General features: G+C 36.9%; 1 protein-coding gene across 9 annotated transcripts in view; it reads left to right on the top strand.

The window, feature by feature from the left end:
• Nucleotides 1-17958, top strand: part of ZNF638 (zinc finger protein 638) — an 85270-nt gene that overhangs the window by 11340 nt on the left and 55972 nt on the right. For all 9 annotated transcript variants that reach the window (XM_087436594.1, XM_087436595.1, XM_087436592.1 and 6 more), the window contains 2 exons: nucleotides 7408-8923; nucleotides 13649-13710. In XM_087436594.1, the coding sequence (XP_087292720.1) occupies nucleotides 7610-8923; nucleotides 13649-13710 (1376 nt within the window). In that variant the 5' untranslated portion in view covers nucleotides 7408-7609. Of the gene's footprint in view, nucleotides 1-7407; nucleotides 8924-13648; nucleotides 13711-17958 lie in introns of those variants that run through there.

Below are 17958 nucleotides of genomic sequence, written 5' to 3'. Positions count from 1 at the left end.
GTTTATTCATTTATGATTTTTAAAATCATTCCAGCGCAGCTGTCTTATTACAGTATTTTATTCAGAAACTTTAACCGAGCCTATTCTAAATTTTCTAAAATTTGATAAACACGTGTTTAGTAAGACCTTGTTATCTGAAATCTCACTTCTCCCAGTTCCCTCAGAACTCTAGAAGATACTCATCCTACAGAACTCAACTCATGCATTACCTCTTCCAGAAATAAATCTTTTTCTATGTTAGCATTGTCATAATACTGACAAACTACTGCAGTTGCTTTGCTTTTTATTGCTAGATTGCTTGCACTTGGCTATAAGAATCGTGTTTTATTCGACTTTAAAACTCTAGGGATAAAACTCTAGGGACTAGCATAATGACTGTCATGTTAGAATCTCAAAAAATGTTTAATAAATTGAATGAATGATTTTGAACTTATTCCTTTCCACTAAAATCAAAAACGGGGGGAAAAAAGAGATCTATAGGGATAAAGAAACAACCTCTGAGAACTTTTTGACCACAACAACTGAATACCTCCTCACCCCATCTTCCAATGGCAGGCAGGATTTGGACAATTTGCTGAGAAGTGTTTTAGTGTTTTCTAACTTACTGACATTGCCTTTTAAATGCTCCTCTCCACCAAAGAACCAAAACAACAACAACAACAAAAGGTGAGATGTACAGTAGTGATAGCAGCAAAAAGCGTCAGGCTTGTGGCATTGTAGGAGAGTAGTAGCTAAAAATTGGATAGGGGTAGAGAAGTACATAGGGAGTTATCACAGCCACCTAAATTTAGGCCTTGAAGACCTAGATTCTGAAACCCCTGAATAGGATTTGTTAACCTTTTTGGGTCATAGGCCTTTTAAAAAAATTAGATGACAGTTTCTCTCAGTTTGAATTTACTATTCCCTGCCTTCCCCCAACCCCCAAACAAAACAAAACAAAACACTTTTCTGGAGTATTGTTCCATCTCCTGGTTTCAACATTAACAACTTTTTGTCTCCAAATTCTGAAGCTCCTCTCCAACCCAGAAAGAGCTTTATCTTTTCTATGGTTCCTAATCCTGGCCATTAAAAGCCTTTCAATAGTGTTTTGTGTCTGAAAAAAATTCATTTAGAACCTCATTTTTTTTTTTTTTTTAATCTTAAGCTGTCTTTCTCCTTAAGGCGGTGGATGCTGTATATTCCATGGCTGGGAGAATAAGAAAAATGAAAAACTCAAAATTTTTTGCTGAGTCACGTATTAGGAAGTATTTGTTTTAAAAACATCTAATTGAAATGTAAAGGATTAGCTTTTCAGCTACTAGGAAACTCAATTATCCAGAAAATGGCATATTCTTTAATGATTGTGGATAATAAAGATTATATTTACTGTATCAAGCATTTGTTTTGAGTATAAGTTTTCCCCACTAAAAGAAAGTAGAGCGTTCTGTGAAACATTTTGTAAGCCGGAATGGGGTACAGCGAAGGAGCAGTTACCATTAATTTATATGGGGAAATCTTTTGAACATTCCAAGACCCAAAAAATAACCTGCCACGTTAAGTTGAGATAAGGCCAAATGCTCACAAACACAGTTCAAGTTGTGGTGGCTTGATGCTGAGATGCTAAGTGTAATTCCCAGGAGGGAGCTTGGCGGCGCCCCGTTTGCTGCTCGGGATGCTCGCTGCATAACAAACGCTGAACATTATTGCTTTTCGCCTTTTTTTCATAAAATCAAAAATCTTCGGATTTCTTTCAGTAAGTGAAAACATACTAATTTTAATGTAGGTCTTCTGTAAAAGTGAAGTGGTATAAAGTGAACTTTTGGATAGTGGGGGAAACCTGTATCTGGCTATCATTTGTTACCTTGATTGTATAAATTCTGTGATATTAACAGTGTTTAAAAATTATTGCTAAATCAATGAATGCCATTGTTGGTGAAACCCCTGGAGTTTCTTTACTTCTAATAGAAGATTTGGAGTACCTAGGACTCTTATGTTTTGACTCTATTATTTCCTATTTTGGGGTTAGAAACCAGCTTGACTTTAGACATAGGTGATGGTAATACTGTTTACATATGTAATACTATTGTACAGGCATTTTGGCTTTAATCAGCATTTTATATTTTGCCCTTATGCTAATTTAAAACGTGAAAGTAATTTGAAGGGTTTTTTAATCCACTAGTTCTTATCCTTTGGGTATATCCTACCAGGGATGTATAATACCATTCCTTTTTACACCTGCAAAATATGGATATACCATAGTTTATTCAACCAGTTTCCAGTCTCTGCAAACCCTCTTAATTACAGAGCCCTGAAAAGGGAAACTTCCAGGAGGCTTGTAACTGTATTTTATCATTTTGGTTTCTCTAGTTTTTATGAGATACTAGCTCCACCTTAAAAACTGCGGGAAAGGGTCTGTTCTGGCTTAATAACTTTGCTCGTTCCCCACCCAGAACAGCAATGTCAATTATTTGTAAAATGGATGAATAACAGCAGGATGTGAAGTTACTTTCTGATATATTTATTGCTAAGAAGACAGCTTCTCTAAGTATTTTAGGAGTACTTAACATTTTTTAAAGATATCCTAAATGACCTAGTATTTGATTTTGGAATTTTTTTCCCATAAATTGATTGAGAAGGCTATAAATTCCTAGCTTCTGTTAGGTGTTAGCATTTGCATTAAGTAGTTTTACTCTGGGGTGTCATTGATAAGGCTGAAGTTTAAACAAGAGAAAGTGGAGAAAAGTTAAGGGACAAAGAAAGAAAAGGATGCTGATGGTGGGACTTGCCTCCCCTCAAGTTAGAAAGCTTGAAATATAAATACAAGCTTCGTTTTAGTCAAAACATTTTATTTGGAGTGAATTTGAATGATAGTTGGTAAGAAGATTAAACAGTACCTGTCCTAAATGATTAAAAATGTGCTTACATTTTTAAAATAAAAATGAAAATTATGCAAATAAAATATGAATATACTCCTTAAATTTCCTTCACAAAGAAAATACAAGATTACTTAAAAAACTTTTTTTAACCATTGAAGATACGTTATTTGGCGTATATATTGTAAGCAGACTTTTCATTTTAAAAAATGTCGGTTCTTAACAGTGCCCAACGTTGTGTTTCATGCTTCGAATTTAAAATTCACGTCATTGTAATGAGAATAGAACTGCACACAGTTGAATGCATATATAGTAAAGTAATTTATCATAATTCCTCTTTTAGTGATAATACTTGGAAGAACTACCTTGTTAGAAACTTCTCTACCAGGATTAGAAATGATATGGTAGCATAAGAAGGGGTTTGATGATTTTGTGTTAGTGGATTACTGTCTGAAAATGTTACTAAATACAAACTAAAATGAGATAAAATATACTAGACTTTAAAGCCTGAAATTCAGAAGGAATCTTGGGGTAAAAGTTAGGAGAAATTGTTGGCTTAAAGTTCATCAGGATTAAAGAAATTTGTTCTCAGAAAGGAGATTAGTGGAAGAGACCTATTGAAAGAGTGACATTTGCTTATAATGATGGATTTTCCAGGCTATACATGCCAAGAGAGAAACTTGGTTACCTCTAGCTAGCAGGTTCTGAAATTAGAATGCTTAATAAATAACCTTGGCTGAACAGGCCTCTAACTTGTCTTATTAAGAGAGAAGGGAAAGAGATCTCTTTGGGAGAGCCAGGGCTGTTAACTTATTACTCTGTCCTCATTATATTAGATGGCACAATGGTCATTATATTAGATTGCACAGTGGGACTAACCATATAGGAGGTCTAGGGTGATTTTTTTTTTTTGACGCTCCTAAAAAAATGCAAACTAGCCAAACCTCTGCTTGTTGGTTAAATTCCTTCATTAGAAAAAGGACTTTTTGGGTCGGCCCCGTGGCTTGGCGGTTGGGTGCGTGCGCTCCGCTGCTGGTGGCCCAGGTTCGGAACCCGGGTGCACACCGAGGCACCACTTCTCCGGCCATGCTGAGGCCGAGTCCCCCATACAGCAACTAGAAGGATGTGCAGCTATGACATATAACTATCTACTGGGGCTTTGGGGGGAAAAAAATGGATAAATAAAACCTTCAAAAAAAAAAAAGAAGAAAAAGGGCTTTTAATTCTTCTCTTCATGTATATTTTAGACTGTTCTGTGAAAGACTGGTGTCTTTTCAGGACTGATATTCAGTGACTGTACATCAATACAGATGTGCCATTTGTTAAAATATGGAAATAATTCTGCCCTGATTAGTAAGTAGCTGCTGCCTCAAGGGTGGACCTCCACTTCCCCCACTCGTCTAGTTCCTCCCTGAGGACTGCCCCGCCACCACCTTGTGTTGTAGCATAAGCTTATGGGGGTAGAGGAAGGAGGGGCTCAGGACCCTACTTGTACACTATAAAGCATAAGTTACTGTTCTGATTGTTAATTGCTTGTGCTTTACCAGTTACTAAATATTTCACATATCACCCCATTTTCTTCATATGCTTGAAGAAAAACTCAAGTTTGGGAAGTACAAAATGAAAAAGAGTTTTTTGATAAACAACAGGGCATCTCAGCCTTTGATATGCAGTAGAAATTGTACCCCTCTGTTAGGTAGCAAGTGCATCCATTTCAAACTTTCTTGACCAGGGAACTCTTGTAGAAGACCTGGAATCTTACAGGACACTAGTTTCTGCAGAATGCAGTTTGTGAAGGGCTGCTCTCTTGCATTCTATAAACGTATACTTACATCCATGTAAGGCAGTGCTAGGCACATTACGAAATACCTAGATAGGTTTTTGCCTTTAAATAACTTAAAACATAGGGCCGGCCCCGTGGCTTGGTGGTTAAGTGCGCACGCTCCGATGCTGGTGGCCCGGGTTCGGACCCCGGGCGCGCATCGAAGCACCACTTCTCCGTCCATCCTGAGGCCGAGTCCCACATACAGCAACTAGAGGGATGTGCAGCTATGACATACAGCTATCTACTGGGGCTTTGGGGGGAAAAATAAATAAATAAAATCTTTAAAAAAAAAAATAAATAAATAACTTAAAACATAGATACCTCCAATTGATACTTGTTCACAATTCCATGTGGTAATTAGATGACTAATTGAAATCTGTTCTCTTTTGGTTTTATTATGGGAGAGAAACAGTATTTGGAAGAGTTTGTGTTCCTGAAGTTGTGAGAGAAGTCTTCACCAAATAAGAAAAATGGTGCAGAGTTTGAGTAACTAGATGACAAACTGTTTACAGAAGCAATGATTGTCTTTAAGAACTGGGTAAAGATGCTTGTTCTGGGAAATATTTTTATTTTGTAGAAGGTAGACACAGTTTCATGTGATTTATGATTGTTTAAAAAGACTTGGAGTTTGTTATAAATGAACATTATTTACAGAGAATTTGATTATCATTGTTCAGTAAACTTGTGTCTGCTGCTTGTATCTGGTGAATCAGAAGTGTATGTGATTTTTGTTGTGTTTTTGTGTTTCATTGTAATTTGAAAATTAATAATCTATGTGTGTTAACAATGAAGACTTTGGATGTGATCATTCAAATAGCTTAACAAATATTTGAGGGTATTTTGAGTAGAAGTAGAGTTATATGGTTGGGAGATAAGACAATAGTGAACATATGCCTTTAATTGACGCTAGATTGTTGAAAAAGACCACACGTATGAACACAAAAACCTAAGATAGTCAAAGGTATGAGTCCCCAGATGGTACAAGCAGCAAATAAAAAAGTTTGTTGCGAGACTCCCTCTGGGCCTCAGTGCTCAAGAAGGTTTAATGGAGGCTGACCTTGAAGGATGAGTAAAATCAAATAAGTCAGGTCCAGACCAAGCTTCTTTCGTTTGTTTGTTTTGATTGGAAGAGATAAAGGGAGGTGGGAAGAGAAGAACAGGAGCAAAGCCTAGCTGGAATAAGTGCTTGGTAAAATTAGAAAGGTAGAGATTGGCTAGATTGGTTGGACCTTAAACGTAAAGCAAAGAAGTAAAGGGAATGAGATACTTGTGGATTTTCCAACAGAGGAGTGATGTGGTAAAAATGCCATTTTGAGGAGATTAAATGTTGTGGCAGCATGCAAGATGGTTGGAAGGGAGAGTGTTAGGCAAATAAAGCCCATTTCTCAGCCAAATTAGCATTTCACTAACATTATGTATAAATAAAGAAAAAAATATGTAGTAGAGTTCTGGATGAGATTGTAGCTTGCACCAGAAAGTGATGATCAGCAAATAGGATCCATAGTATGGGTTTCCCGGGTATGGGTAGATGCCTCAAGGCCTCAGGTTTCCCACCCTACATTTCTATCCAGTATAAAAGTAGGGACCTGGTAGAAAGCATAAGTGTAGTCTGTGTTCTTTTTTGTTTGTTTGTTTAAACTGGGAGAGGGAAGACAAGTTGTGTGGCTGCTGACCTTGGTCCTGAATGATAGCTAAAGTACTGTTTCTCTTAGAAGTGGTTTGAAATGAGTTGTACTGCACTCTCATGGGCTGGACAGCAACCAGTTTTAACTAATACAATGCCTGAGAACTGCAAGATGATCTTGCTCATTATTAGTGGTTAAGAGCATGGATTGTGGGGCCAAATTACCTTAAGTGTAAATCTTTGCCCAGCCACTTGTTATCTGTGTAAGTTACTTAACTTCTCTGTGCCTTAGTGTCCTCTTTTGTAAAACTGCACATACCTCGGGATTTTTGGGAGAATTAAATGGATCAATCCATGTGAAGCACTTAGAATAGTCATTGGCACGTGGACAATACTCTATGAAGTTAATCATTGTTGTTATCCATATATATTTGTCTGTACTTTCACTATAGTGGGAATCCAAGAGAAAGGTGACTGGTTTTGTTATGTATTATGTTGTATGTTATAATCAGTTCCATGCTGCTGCACACTCTTTTGTCAGACTGTACTCAAGTTATTGGTGACAGATTTTTGTTTTAAAAGAAACAACTGTTTAACAACAGAAACCTAGGCATACTCTAATTGCCATATGGAATTTATTAGATGTGATTCCAAGGAAGACTGTGTCTTGGAGAAATGGGTCTTGTAAAATTTTAGTCTTACAGTTACTGTTTTCATTGTATGTACATCTGATAACATGCATATCATCTCTAACTAGTTTAATGCCTTCCGTCTTTTTTTCCAGTATTAAACCATGAATAAATCCCCAGTGTTTTTCAAGATTATTTAAAGGGAGTTGTAATTACCACTCAGCACCTAAGACAGCACCTAGTACAACACAGTTTACGTGAACTCTGGCTTGAGGTTTGGGGTTTGTGTTCTGGATTCGAGAAAGAAGAGGAAGTTTTGGGGAAAGTTTAAAATCCTCGTAAACACTTACTCTAAAAGTATATGAAATGCAGAATGGTTTCATGGCTTTTTTTCAAAATGTTTTACACTGGCTGTAGAACCCACTTCATGACGTAGTTTGAGTTAAAATGATCTAATATTTGTGTTTTAACTTTCAGCTTTGTGTTATTCTTGGAAAATTTCGCACCACTTGTGAATTCCTTGAACCTGGGCATTGCAAACCCACTTCTGTTGGGCCCATCTCCTTTGCACTTTGCTCAGATTAAGACTCAGTTGGCTCTTCAGCAGCTGAATGCCGTTGCCTCACATAGTTCAACACCACCTTATACTTTATTAAATCAGGCTTTCTTGAAAATAGCCATGTCGAGACCCAGGTTTAATCCACGAGGAAACTTTCCACTTCAGAGACCACGAGCACCTAACCCTTCTGGGATGAGGCCTCCAGGACCATTTATGAGGCCTGGATCTATGGGTCTTCCAAGATTTTACCCAGCAGGGAGAGCCCGTGGAATCCCACACAGATTTGCTGGCCATGAATCTTATCAGAACATGGGACCACAGAGAATGAATGTTCAGGTAACTCAACACCGAACTGATCCAAGATTGACCAAAGAAAAATTGGATTTTCATGAAGCACAACAAAAGAAGGGGAAGCCTCATGGTAGCCGGTGGGATGATGAGCCTCATATATCTGCGTCAGTGGGAGTGAAGCAGAGTTCTGTAACACAGGTTACAGAGCAGAGTCCGAAAGTGCAGAGCCGCTATACAAAAGAGAGTGCCTCAAGTATCTTAGCAAGTTTTGGATTATCTAATGAAGACTTAGAAGAACTCAGTCGCTATCCTGATGAACAGCTAACTCCTGAAAATATGCCATTAATTTTGAGGGATATAAGGATGCGAAAAATGGGGCGTCGATTACCTAATTTACCTTCTCAGAGCAGAAATAAAGAAACGCTTGGTAGTGAGGCAGTTTCGAGTAATGTGATTGATTATGGGCATGCAAGCAAATATGGCTACACAGAAGATCCACTTGAAGTACGTATTTATGATCCTGAAATTCCTACTGATGAGGTCAAGAATGAATTTCGGTCACAGCAGAGCATTTCTGCGTCTGTTCCCACCCCAAATGTGATATGTAATTCTATGTTTCCTGTTGAAGATGTGTTTCGACAGATGGACTTCCCCAGTGAGTCCTCCAATAATCAGTCCTTTTTCCCAGTTGAGAGTGGAACCAAGATGTCAGGCTTACACATTTCAGGCGGACAGTCAGTCCTTGAACCTGTAAAATCTGTCAGCCAATCCATTAGCCAAACAGTTAACCAGACAATGAGTCAGTCTCTCATTCCTCCTTCGATGAACCAGCAACCTTTTTCACCAGAATTAATTTCAGCTGTAAGCCAACAAGAGCGGATGCCACGTGAACCTGTGATTAATTCATCTAATGTACACGGATCAGGAGGAAGTAAAAAGAATTACCAGTCAGAGGCTGACATTCCCATTCAGTCTCCTTTTGGGATTGTGAAAGCATCATGGTTACCAAAGTTTTCTCATGCTGATGCCCAGAAGATGAAGAGACTTCCAACTCCTTCTATGATGAATGATTATTATGCAGCATCTCCGAGAATATTTCCACATTTGTGTTCTCTGTGTAACGTAGAATGTAGTCATTTGAAGGTGAGTGTTTTTAAAGATCACTGTATAATGATACTCAGCGCCCAAGTTTCCTCTAAATTCTCATTTATGAGAATGAGAATATGTATGCTGGTGTTAACGAGGCATTCAGAAATGGCAGAAATTAATTTCAGTTGCAACATCAATGCTTACTTGTAATCTCAATAGCCCTGGCCTAAGTACTGAATTGAGTGTTAGACTTTCTGTGTTCCTGTAACTGGGTGTACCACACGGTTTGTCCATTTAGTTTGAACTTTTGATTAGTTACCCCAGAAAATTTATGCAACATAAATTTATATAACATAAAATTTATATATAACAAACATAAAAGTTATATAACATAAACTATGTACTTATAAAAATGTCACGTGAGTCACCTTTATTTAAGAGAATCTGTTAGTATAAAAATATAAAAAGTTGGAATAAAATATTTGTACTGCACACTTTTAAGAGACAGTATATTGTAGCTTTACACGTCTTGTCTTGGGCTAAAAGACGGTTAATGTCAATTTAAATATTTTCTAACTCTATCTGTACTAGAATTTTTAGTGTTTCCTTAGAAGCAGCTTCTTAAAATAATCCATAGCAAAATTATTTTGGGACCAGCTGTGAGCTCAGAGAATAAAGTGTAAAATGCTAAAACTTTAGAGAAAAAAATCTCTTAAAAATAAAGAAGCCCTAGGGTACCTTCATAGTTAGTATAGTTAGAAGGAAGTATTTTACAGAGGTGCTGAAGAGTAACGTAGAATATACTGTTTGATAGCAATCATTGGTGGATTTGAGTAGTACTTTCCAAGTATGTTTTATTTATTATATATGTTTGTAAACCATGTTTCTTCTATTTACTAATGTGATTTGTAGATCTATGTTATAAATGGTCAGGAAGGAGTATACTTCCCATGGGAACAAGCTTTGATTCAAGGCGTTAGCATTGACTATACTTTGAATGGGCCTAAAAATCTGTAAGTGTTAATTTTCTTGTTTTTTCTCCTTCCACTGCTGCCCGTTTATTGTCTTTCTATTACCTACTCACCAGGTTTTAGCCAACAAGAATCTGATACCTAGAGGGGCCGGCCCCGTGGCATAGTGGTTAAGTGTGCATGCTCTGCTGTTGGCGGCCCGGGTTTGGATCCCGGGCTCACACCAACATACCGCTTGTCAGGCCATGCTGTGGTGGCGTCCCACATAAAGTGGAGGAAGATCGGCACAGATGTTAGCGTAGGGCCAGTCTTCCTCGGCAAAAAGAGGAGGATTGGCATGGATGTTAGCTCAGGGCTGATCTTCCTCACAAAAAAAAAGAATCTGATACCTAGAGCTGATGCTTTTTCTTAAGGTTAACTCCAGCAAAGGAAAGCAGCATTCTACCTCATTTTAGCCAGACTTGTTAAGTTCTAGTAAAATAATAATTGCCTTACCCTGTGAAAGGGGATAGCAAAGTCTTGAAAAATCCCAAAATAATTTATAGCACTTAATTATAATCTATAAGTAACCCTGGCCTAAGTACTGAATTGATTGTTAGGCTCTCTGTATTCTATTTATTTTGAACTTTCAGTTAGTCATGATGAATCCAAGAAAAATACCTTAAAATAAAGAACTTAAGTTTTTTTATTCTGTAGAATAGAAAAGGTGTACATTTATTCAGTAGGTATTGACTGATTACTAGTTTTGTACTTGACTATATTAGGTGCTAGCACAGAAATGAAGAACTATATAAAATGTAAGCATTATTCTTAAGCAGTTTATACAGTCTCATTGAGGAGAAAAGTTATACACCTAAGCAATTTAAAAAAAGATTAGAGGGCAGCAAGCAGTTCAGTGATTGTATTTAACTTATTTGGGTATGCTGTAGGGGAGAAATATTTGATATTTCTGTCTTGATTTTAGGTGTATATCAGGTTAGGCCAGCGTTATCAGTTTACCAACACCTACTGTGTATTTAGCAGTATGTAATTAAAAAGAAGTATAAATATACTTTCTGGTGTGAAAAGACTTCTATAGTCTAGTTAGATAAGATTAATTGAGTGACAGTGACTGACTTCACAATGTCTCTCTGGACTAGAATGATCTGGGAGGGAAGATTTCATAGAGTAGGTTGAAGATGGGTCTTGAATGATGAGTAAACTTGAGATATACCTAGGGGACAAGAGATGACATTTCAGATGGGGGCAACAACAGTAAGTACTCAGGGTCTTGAAAAGCTAGCCTAAGGAGTTTAGGCTTGAGGTGAGAAGCCTTCTGAAGCTATTTGAGGTTCTTGATAGTGAAGTGACATGTTGAAAGTGTGTTTTAGGGAGATAAATCTGGCTTGCCTGTGCAGGGTGAATAGGAATGAGAAGAGAGGGTAGGGCACCTAATATGAGGCTTTCCTAGTTATTCAGGTGTAAGATGGTGAAAGTCTGGGTTGATATAATAAAAGTAAAAATTAGGAAAAGAAATCATTTAGTGATCATTAGAGTTCACAGAGATTGCCATTTGAAACAAACGCACACACCTTTTAACAGTCAAACAGCACAATGGACCTAACTAATGAATTCTTCACTACTGGATGACCAAATGATAGGGATTTCTGAACATGGACTTGGATGGTACAAATTACCTCTCGTTTCTTTGATTTATCTTGCTGCCTTGTAAGTGTACATATATATGACATTTTTAGTATGTAGCCAATAAATGGAAATTACCAATTGCAAACTTTTTCTTACTGAGTAACATGTGACAATATGTTCCCCACCTCCCAGTGTTTAAAATTATAGCCTGAAAAAAGGCAACAATAGAATGTGAAATTTCTTTTTTTATTTTATCTTATCTTTTATTTCTTTTCTAAATTGGGATTCAGACATTAGAAGAAGAGCTGTCCGTGGTTTAGAAGTTATGCCTTTTTGACTGTCCTTGGTTTAGAAGCTATGTCTTTCTCACTGAAATAATTCAGTTCAAGAAAGTACTGACTGACATAAAAGAATTTTGAGGTGGTTGGGGGATAGAGAGTGAGCTCTGGTGGGGGTAGGTATTTTCACAGTTTGATTCTAGGCCAGCTCAAATCTACACTCCTTGCAACATCTTCTGCTTAGTAGGTAATTATCACTTTTTCTCTGGAGAGGCAGTACTGCTTTTGGACCCTTATGTAATCTGGCTATTGCTACTAGAGAGTCTAGAAATTGGCATAGATATATTTACTGAGCTTAAAGCAAGTAACGTTACTGACTGAAGTGGGCCTGTTAAAAGATAGAGAGAGAAAGAGAGAGGAGAGTGTGTGTGTGTGTGTGTGAAGAACTGGAGAGAATATGCCTAAAGTAGGGAAGCTGTCAGCATTAGCTGATGGTTGCTACATGGAATATATATTCAGTATTATATTTTCTTATTTTTTCAAGAAAAGCTGGAAATCTGGATTTGGGGTAAAATTTCTGGATTTTTAAATGTTTGCAACTTATTCAAATAAAACACTTTATGGTCCAAATAAATCATACCTAACCCACTACCTGCTAGTGTGTCTGTTTGAATGTGAACAATGTCCAGTTAGTGTCAAAGACATGCGTTTAGTAGTAGTAGAGACTCTTAACTGCCAGTCTCTTCTAGCTTTCCATTTCTCTCACTGAGCAGGATGTGCAAACATTTCTTTTTTGAAATCCACAATCAGTTCCATGGCTTAATGAAATAGTTTAGGGTTTGTCATAACTTGTGTTGAGTATTGCAAGTAGTATGCACTTATTTTCAGATAGTTCTTGAGAGGGCAGATTCCAAAGTTAGTGTCAACTGTGGTTTTAATTGTGGACACTTCTAGTTCATCTTTAGCAATGACAAACTAAAATGTTTTGAAATGGAAATGAATAACGTTTTCCTCAAGGAAAATTTTAAAATACAGAACTGTTTAGTGAGTTTTCTGTTTATCCGAATGCTGGAGAAACAATAAAACATTGAATAATAATACATATTGCTTTTAACTAATTGTTTTACTTGGGGGACTGTATCTTTGAAACCCGCATTGCCTCTTTTTTTTTTTTTTTTAAATCAGATGTATCTTCCAGGAGCTATTTATAAGTACAGAATGTAATTTTAGGACAGATTTGAAATGAAGTAATGTATAAGAAAGCATTTTGTTCGTTGTAAAGCTCTATATGTAAGAGATATTGTCTTTGAAATGGTGTTAACCCTTAAATCCTGCCAATAAATTAGATTTGATCAGCAGCAGTTTTTCATATATTTACTAATTTTATCCTTTGCCAATATAGTGAGTACCTTGTTTGGAATGGTACTGGCCTAAGAGGTAGGATTTTTTGTTGTTAATGTTGTTAGCTTGAATTTTAGAGCTATAAGTCATTCAGACTCTCTATTTTGAAGATGCCATTTCAGATACGATTTTATTTATAGTTTTTGGTGTTCCCTATAGTGTTGTTTTTATATTTGAAATGAGTTCTTTCTGATCCGTGCTTTTATTTTCTCCAAGTTTAAATATATATTTGATTTCAAAATGAGTATCCATGTGTATGATTTTTAAAATGTTTTCTATATTAAAATGTTTTAAAATGGCATCAGTGAGGCATGGTGTTAAGTGCCTTTGTTTGGAGGCCTTTTATTTTTGTTTGTAAAAATTTTATTGAGTAGCCAAATGCTACTTATAACTAGATTTGTTTAATTTTTGAAAAAAAAATTTATGCTGTGTCATTTTAAGAAGCCTAATTTCATTAGCATGAGCAATATTCTAATTTCAGCACTTTTTTCCTTTTACAATAGGATTGGATTCAGCATCAAAATACATCTACTCATATTGAGAGCTGCCGACAGTTACGTCAACAGTAAGAATAATCTTTTATTTTTTATAGGTAGCAAATTTATAAAATATGTTCAGGTATGTTCAGGTGACTGTTTAATACCTTTAATGCGGTACTTTGGAGAAAAATATTTTTAGAAAGGAATTGCCTATTTGAAATATTAATTTTATAGGAGTATATTTAATCTTTTTCCAAAAGGAGAGAATTAAATATGATCCTTTCTTCTGACTCCTTCCTAATTTAATCCTAGTAGGTAGACTTTTTAATATCATTGGTTCATTCCTTGCTGGCTTGCCTTCCTTGTGATGGTTTATCTATTTCAGAGCAGAGAGTCTGCCCTTCTCTTATCTCCCCCCCTTCCTCAAAGGATAAATAACTAAAAAGCGCCCAAACCAAACACCAGTATTTAATTTCAGGTCTAAAGCTCTCCTCTGGCTTACAGCCTATTTCAGAATAAACCCTTAAGTAGGAGGTGAACAAGCTAGATGTATCGATTCCTCAGCACTGGTTCTTCAATTCTTCCACCTATTCCTTCTTTAAGACAGAGCACCTATGAAGGTGAAAAGTATGATTTTAACAGTTTTCTCTTATATCTCTTTGAGTAACATAAAATCAAGTTGCATTCCTCCTAGCCTCATTAAACGTGCTGATATAGTTGAGTGTCAAGTTCCTGGTCACTAGACTAATGATAGTAACGTGTTCTTAGGCAAATGGATTTGTGGCAGCTGTTTGGTTTTTGATCTTGTAACAACTTTATGAAAACATCACCAAAATTTTTTGAGATTATTTAGAACTCTTCTAGTCATAAGTGATAAACTTAACTCAAGTAGTTTTTAAAGTAAGGGAATTTATTAGCTCATTTAACTATGAAGCTTAAGGAATGGTTCTAGTTTCAGGAACAGCTAAGTGGGATGCTCAAACAAAAATCAGTGTCAGAAATATTTTTGTTTCTTGGCTGTTCACTTCTGCTTTGGCCTCATGAGATCCCAGGCACACTTTCTCCACAAAGCAAAATGACCACCATAGTCCTGGACTTAAGTGATCTGTATATCTAGCAATTCCAGGAGTTAAAAAAAAAAAAAGCACCTCTTTCTTCATAACTCCTGCAGAAGTCCTTGGTTTGATGCTTTTGGTCCACTTTGTGTTAGTTGTCCATGTCTAAACCAACTATAATAGTTGTGGGAATAGAGTACTCTACCTCGGTTGGTGTCATGTGCCTACTCCTAGTATTGAGTGTGATAGAAGTCCTAGCTGAATCATATAGACTAAGAATAGAGATTGGAGTTGCTTCCCTATATAGATGCTATGCAGACAAACATAGGTTATCATGCAGAGATAATTTGTTACCTGAATTGGATAGACCTTACTGTCGCTGTAAATGGAAAATCTCTCCTGAGCCATAAATTTTTCCCACAGATACCCAATGGGATATCTAATTTTTGTGAAGATGAGGGATTTAGGTGGGAGTGAGTTATTTGCTATAGGTAGACATTAATTCCAGTGAGAGGATTTTAGCTACATACACTGCCATTAATTTACTAGAGCAAATGGTATGTATGCCTATTAAAGCCTTCTATGAGATAAGCATATTTTTTTCATGCACATAGGAACTCTGATTTTAAAGCAGGTGCTTTTCCTGCCTGCCACTAGCTTACTTTATCCTGCATTTTTACCTTTTTCAGGTTGTGTGCTCTTGAATAATTCTTTCATGGCTTTCTCCACTGGAAAAAAATCTGACAAATAAATTAGATTTGCTTTGGTACTTGGCATCCTTACATGGCAAAATATATCCTACTACATTCTTTTTTTTTTTTTTTTTTTTTGGTGAGGAAGATTAGCCCAGAGCTAACATCTGATGCCAATCCTCCTCTGTTTTTTTGCTGAGGAAGATTGGCTCTGAGCCAACGTCTGTGCCCATCTTCCTCTACTTTATATGGGACGCCACCACAGCATGGCTGGACAAGCAGTGTGTTGGTGCACGCCAGGGATCCGAACCTGTGAACCCGGGGCCGCCGCAGCGGAGCGCACGCACCCAACCGCTACGCCACCGGGCCAGCCCCTACATTCTTTGTTTTTTAAGCTGCATTGTGTTCCATTGTGTTTCTTTACCTTAATCTATTTAGTTATTCCTCTGCTGATATGTATTTTGGTTCTTATTCTTTCTCTTAAGGCTTATCTCTTCCCTCTCTTTGTGTTTGTTGGATCTTTCTGGATTATAACACGAGAATAGTTGGTTAACTTGAGAAAAGATACGATGCATCAGAGTTTTAGTATTAAAAATAATAAATAATAGCTGTATGTTTATTGTGTGCTGGGCATTATTATAAACGCTTTACATAATTTATTTAATCTTCAAAGCAGCACTATGAGATATATGTATAGTGATTGTTCATGATTTTACCAGTGAGGAAACTGAAGCATAGAGAGGCAACTTCCCTACTCTCACACAGCAAATAATTGGCACAACTAGTCTGTCTAGCCCATGTCTCTTTGCTCTTTTTTCCCCGCTTTGTCCTCTCAACAGTTTACTCTGAAAAATTTCTAAGCTGCAAAAAAGTTGAAAGGATAGTAAACATTCATATATTCTTCTTTATTCACCAGTTATTAACATTTGCTGCATCTATTTTATTATATCTTTATACATTTTTTGAACTATTTGAAAATAAATTGCAGACGTTATGACACTTCACTCCTCAATTCAACATCTATCTCCTAAGAATAAGCAAATTTTTCTACCTTGGGTATCTGTGATAACCACAATATAACACATTTAAGAAGAGTGATAATAATTTCATAATGCCTTCTAATATATAGGCCAAGTTCAAATGTTCCCACTTCTTTCCAAAATAGCTTTTATAACTATCCCTGCATACCTCCTACCCACACCCCTAATCCAAGATTCACGCATTGCAGTCTCTTTTAATCTAGAATAGCCCACTTCGTGCCTTTTTTTTTTTTTTTTTGAGGAGGAGGAAGAGGATGTTTTTGTAATGTTGGCTTCTTTTGAAATGTCTAGGAAAATTGGCTTGTGGAATGTCCCACATTATGTACTTCTCTGTTTCCTCATTAAATTCAGGTTGAACATTTTGTCACAAAACCTTCATAGGTGATTGTATACTTAGTCTATCACATTGAGACACAATAATTTAAAGATAAGTTACTTAGGTCCTTGTTCTTAGCCATTGTGTTAGACTGCCTGTGTAAGAGGTATTATGCTTCTGAAACACATTTTAAACTAGTTAGGCAGTATACTGGTGGTCCAGACTCTACTTTCAGAATAGTATACGTGCTTTATCTTTCTGCCCTGGGCAGCAGAGACAAGAACATGTATTCTGCAATCAACCTAGTGAAGATTTAAAATATTATTACCAACTCTTGAATAAGAGTTCTCAAGCTCTTATGAATCCATAAACTGGACAGCTCTGGAAATTTAAGGACTTCTTTTTTATTTTATTTATTTATTTATTCCCCCAAAGCCCCAGTAGACAGTTGTATGTCATAGCTGCACATCTTTCCAGTCGCTGTATGTGGGACGCGGCCTCAGCATGGCCGGAGAAGCGGTGCGTCGGTGCGCCCCCGGGATCCGAACCCGGGCCGCCAGCAGCGGAGCGCGCGCACCCAACCGCTAAGCCACGGGGCCGGCCCTAAGGACTTCTGTGTGTTGACAACCAGCTCTATTTCCAGCATTATGCATATAAGGAAGCTAAGGCTTACTTATATTAAGGAACTGGCCTTCAGATACATGGTTGTTAAGTGGCAGCACCTACACTTAGACCCAGCTTGCTTTGATCCCAAAGGTCTTGCTTTTAAATATTATACCAAAAGACTAGAAATTTATCTTCTCAGATGGTACAGAGTAATGAAAGTTTTAAAAAGTGTAGGAGTAGATGAGACAAAATTATTCATGTTTGACTATTGTTAACGATAGGTGATGGATGCATTGGATTAAAGTTAACTTCTTTTTTCTTCATAGTTTGTTACCTTATAGTTACAAGATGCTCCAGGCATTATGTCTGCTCTCAAAGCAGGAAGAAGGGAGCAAGAAGTAGAAAGAAATCTGCCAGTGGTTTTGCACCTGTGTATCGTTGGTTAGAACCTGTCGCCAGCTAGCTATCTTCTGAGAGGCTGAGAAAGCAAATATTTAGCTTTTTTAGCCTTTGTACTAGAGGCAGGCAAGGGAAAAGGGAGTTGAGAATTGCTTTTGAGTTAACCTGCTAACAATATCGGAGACAGATGGCAACAAATAAAAACCACTTTACCTTTACAGTCATG

This window comes from Ceratotherium simum, chromosome 11, assembly GCF_057802395.1.
Source record: "Ceratotherium simum simum isolate JZ-2026a chromosome 11, ASM5780239v1, whole genome shotgun sequence".
Classification (NCBI taxonomy): Eukaryota; Metazoa; Chordata; class Mammalia; order Perissodactyla; family Rhinocerotidae; genus Ceratotherium; species Ceratotherium simum.
The sequence above is the reverse complement of the archived record's forward strand: the minus strand, read 5'-3'. Positions and strand labels throughout refer to the sequence as shown.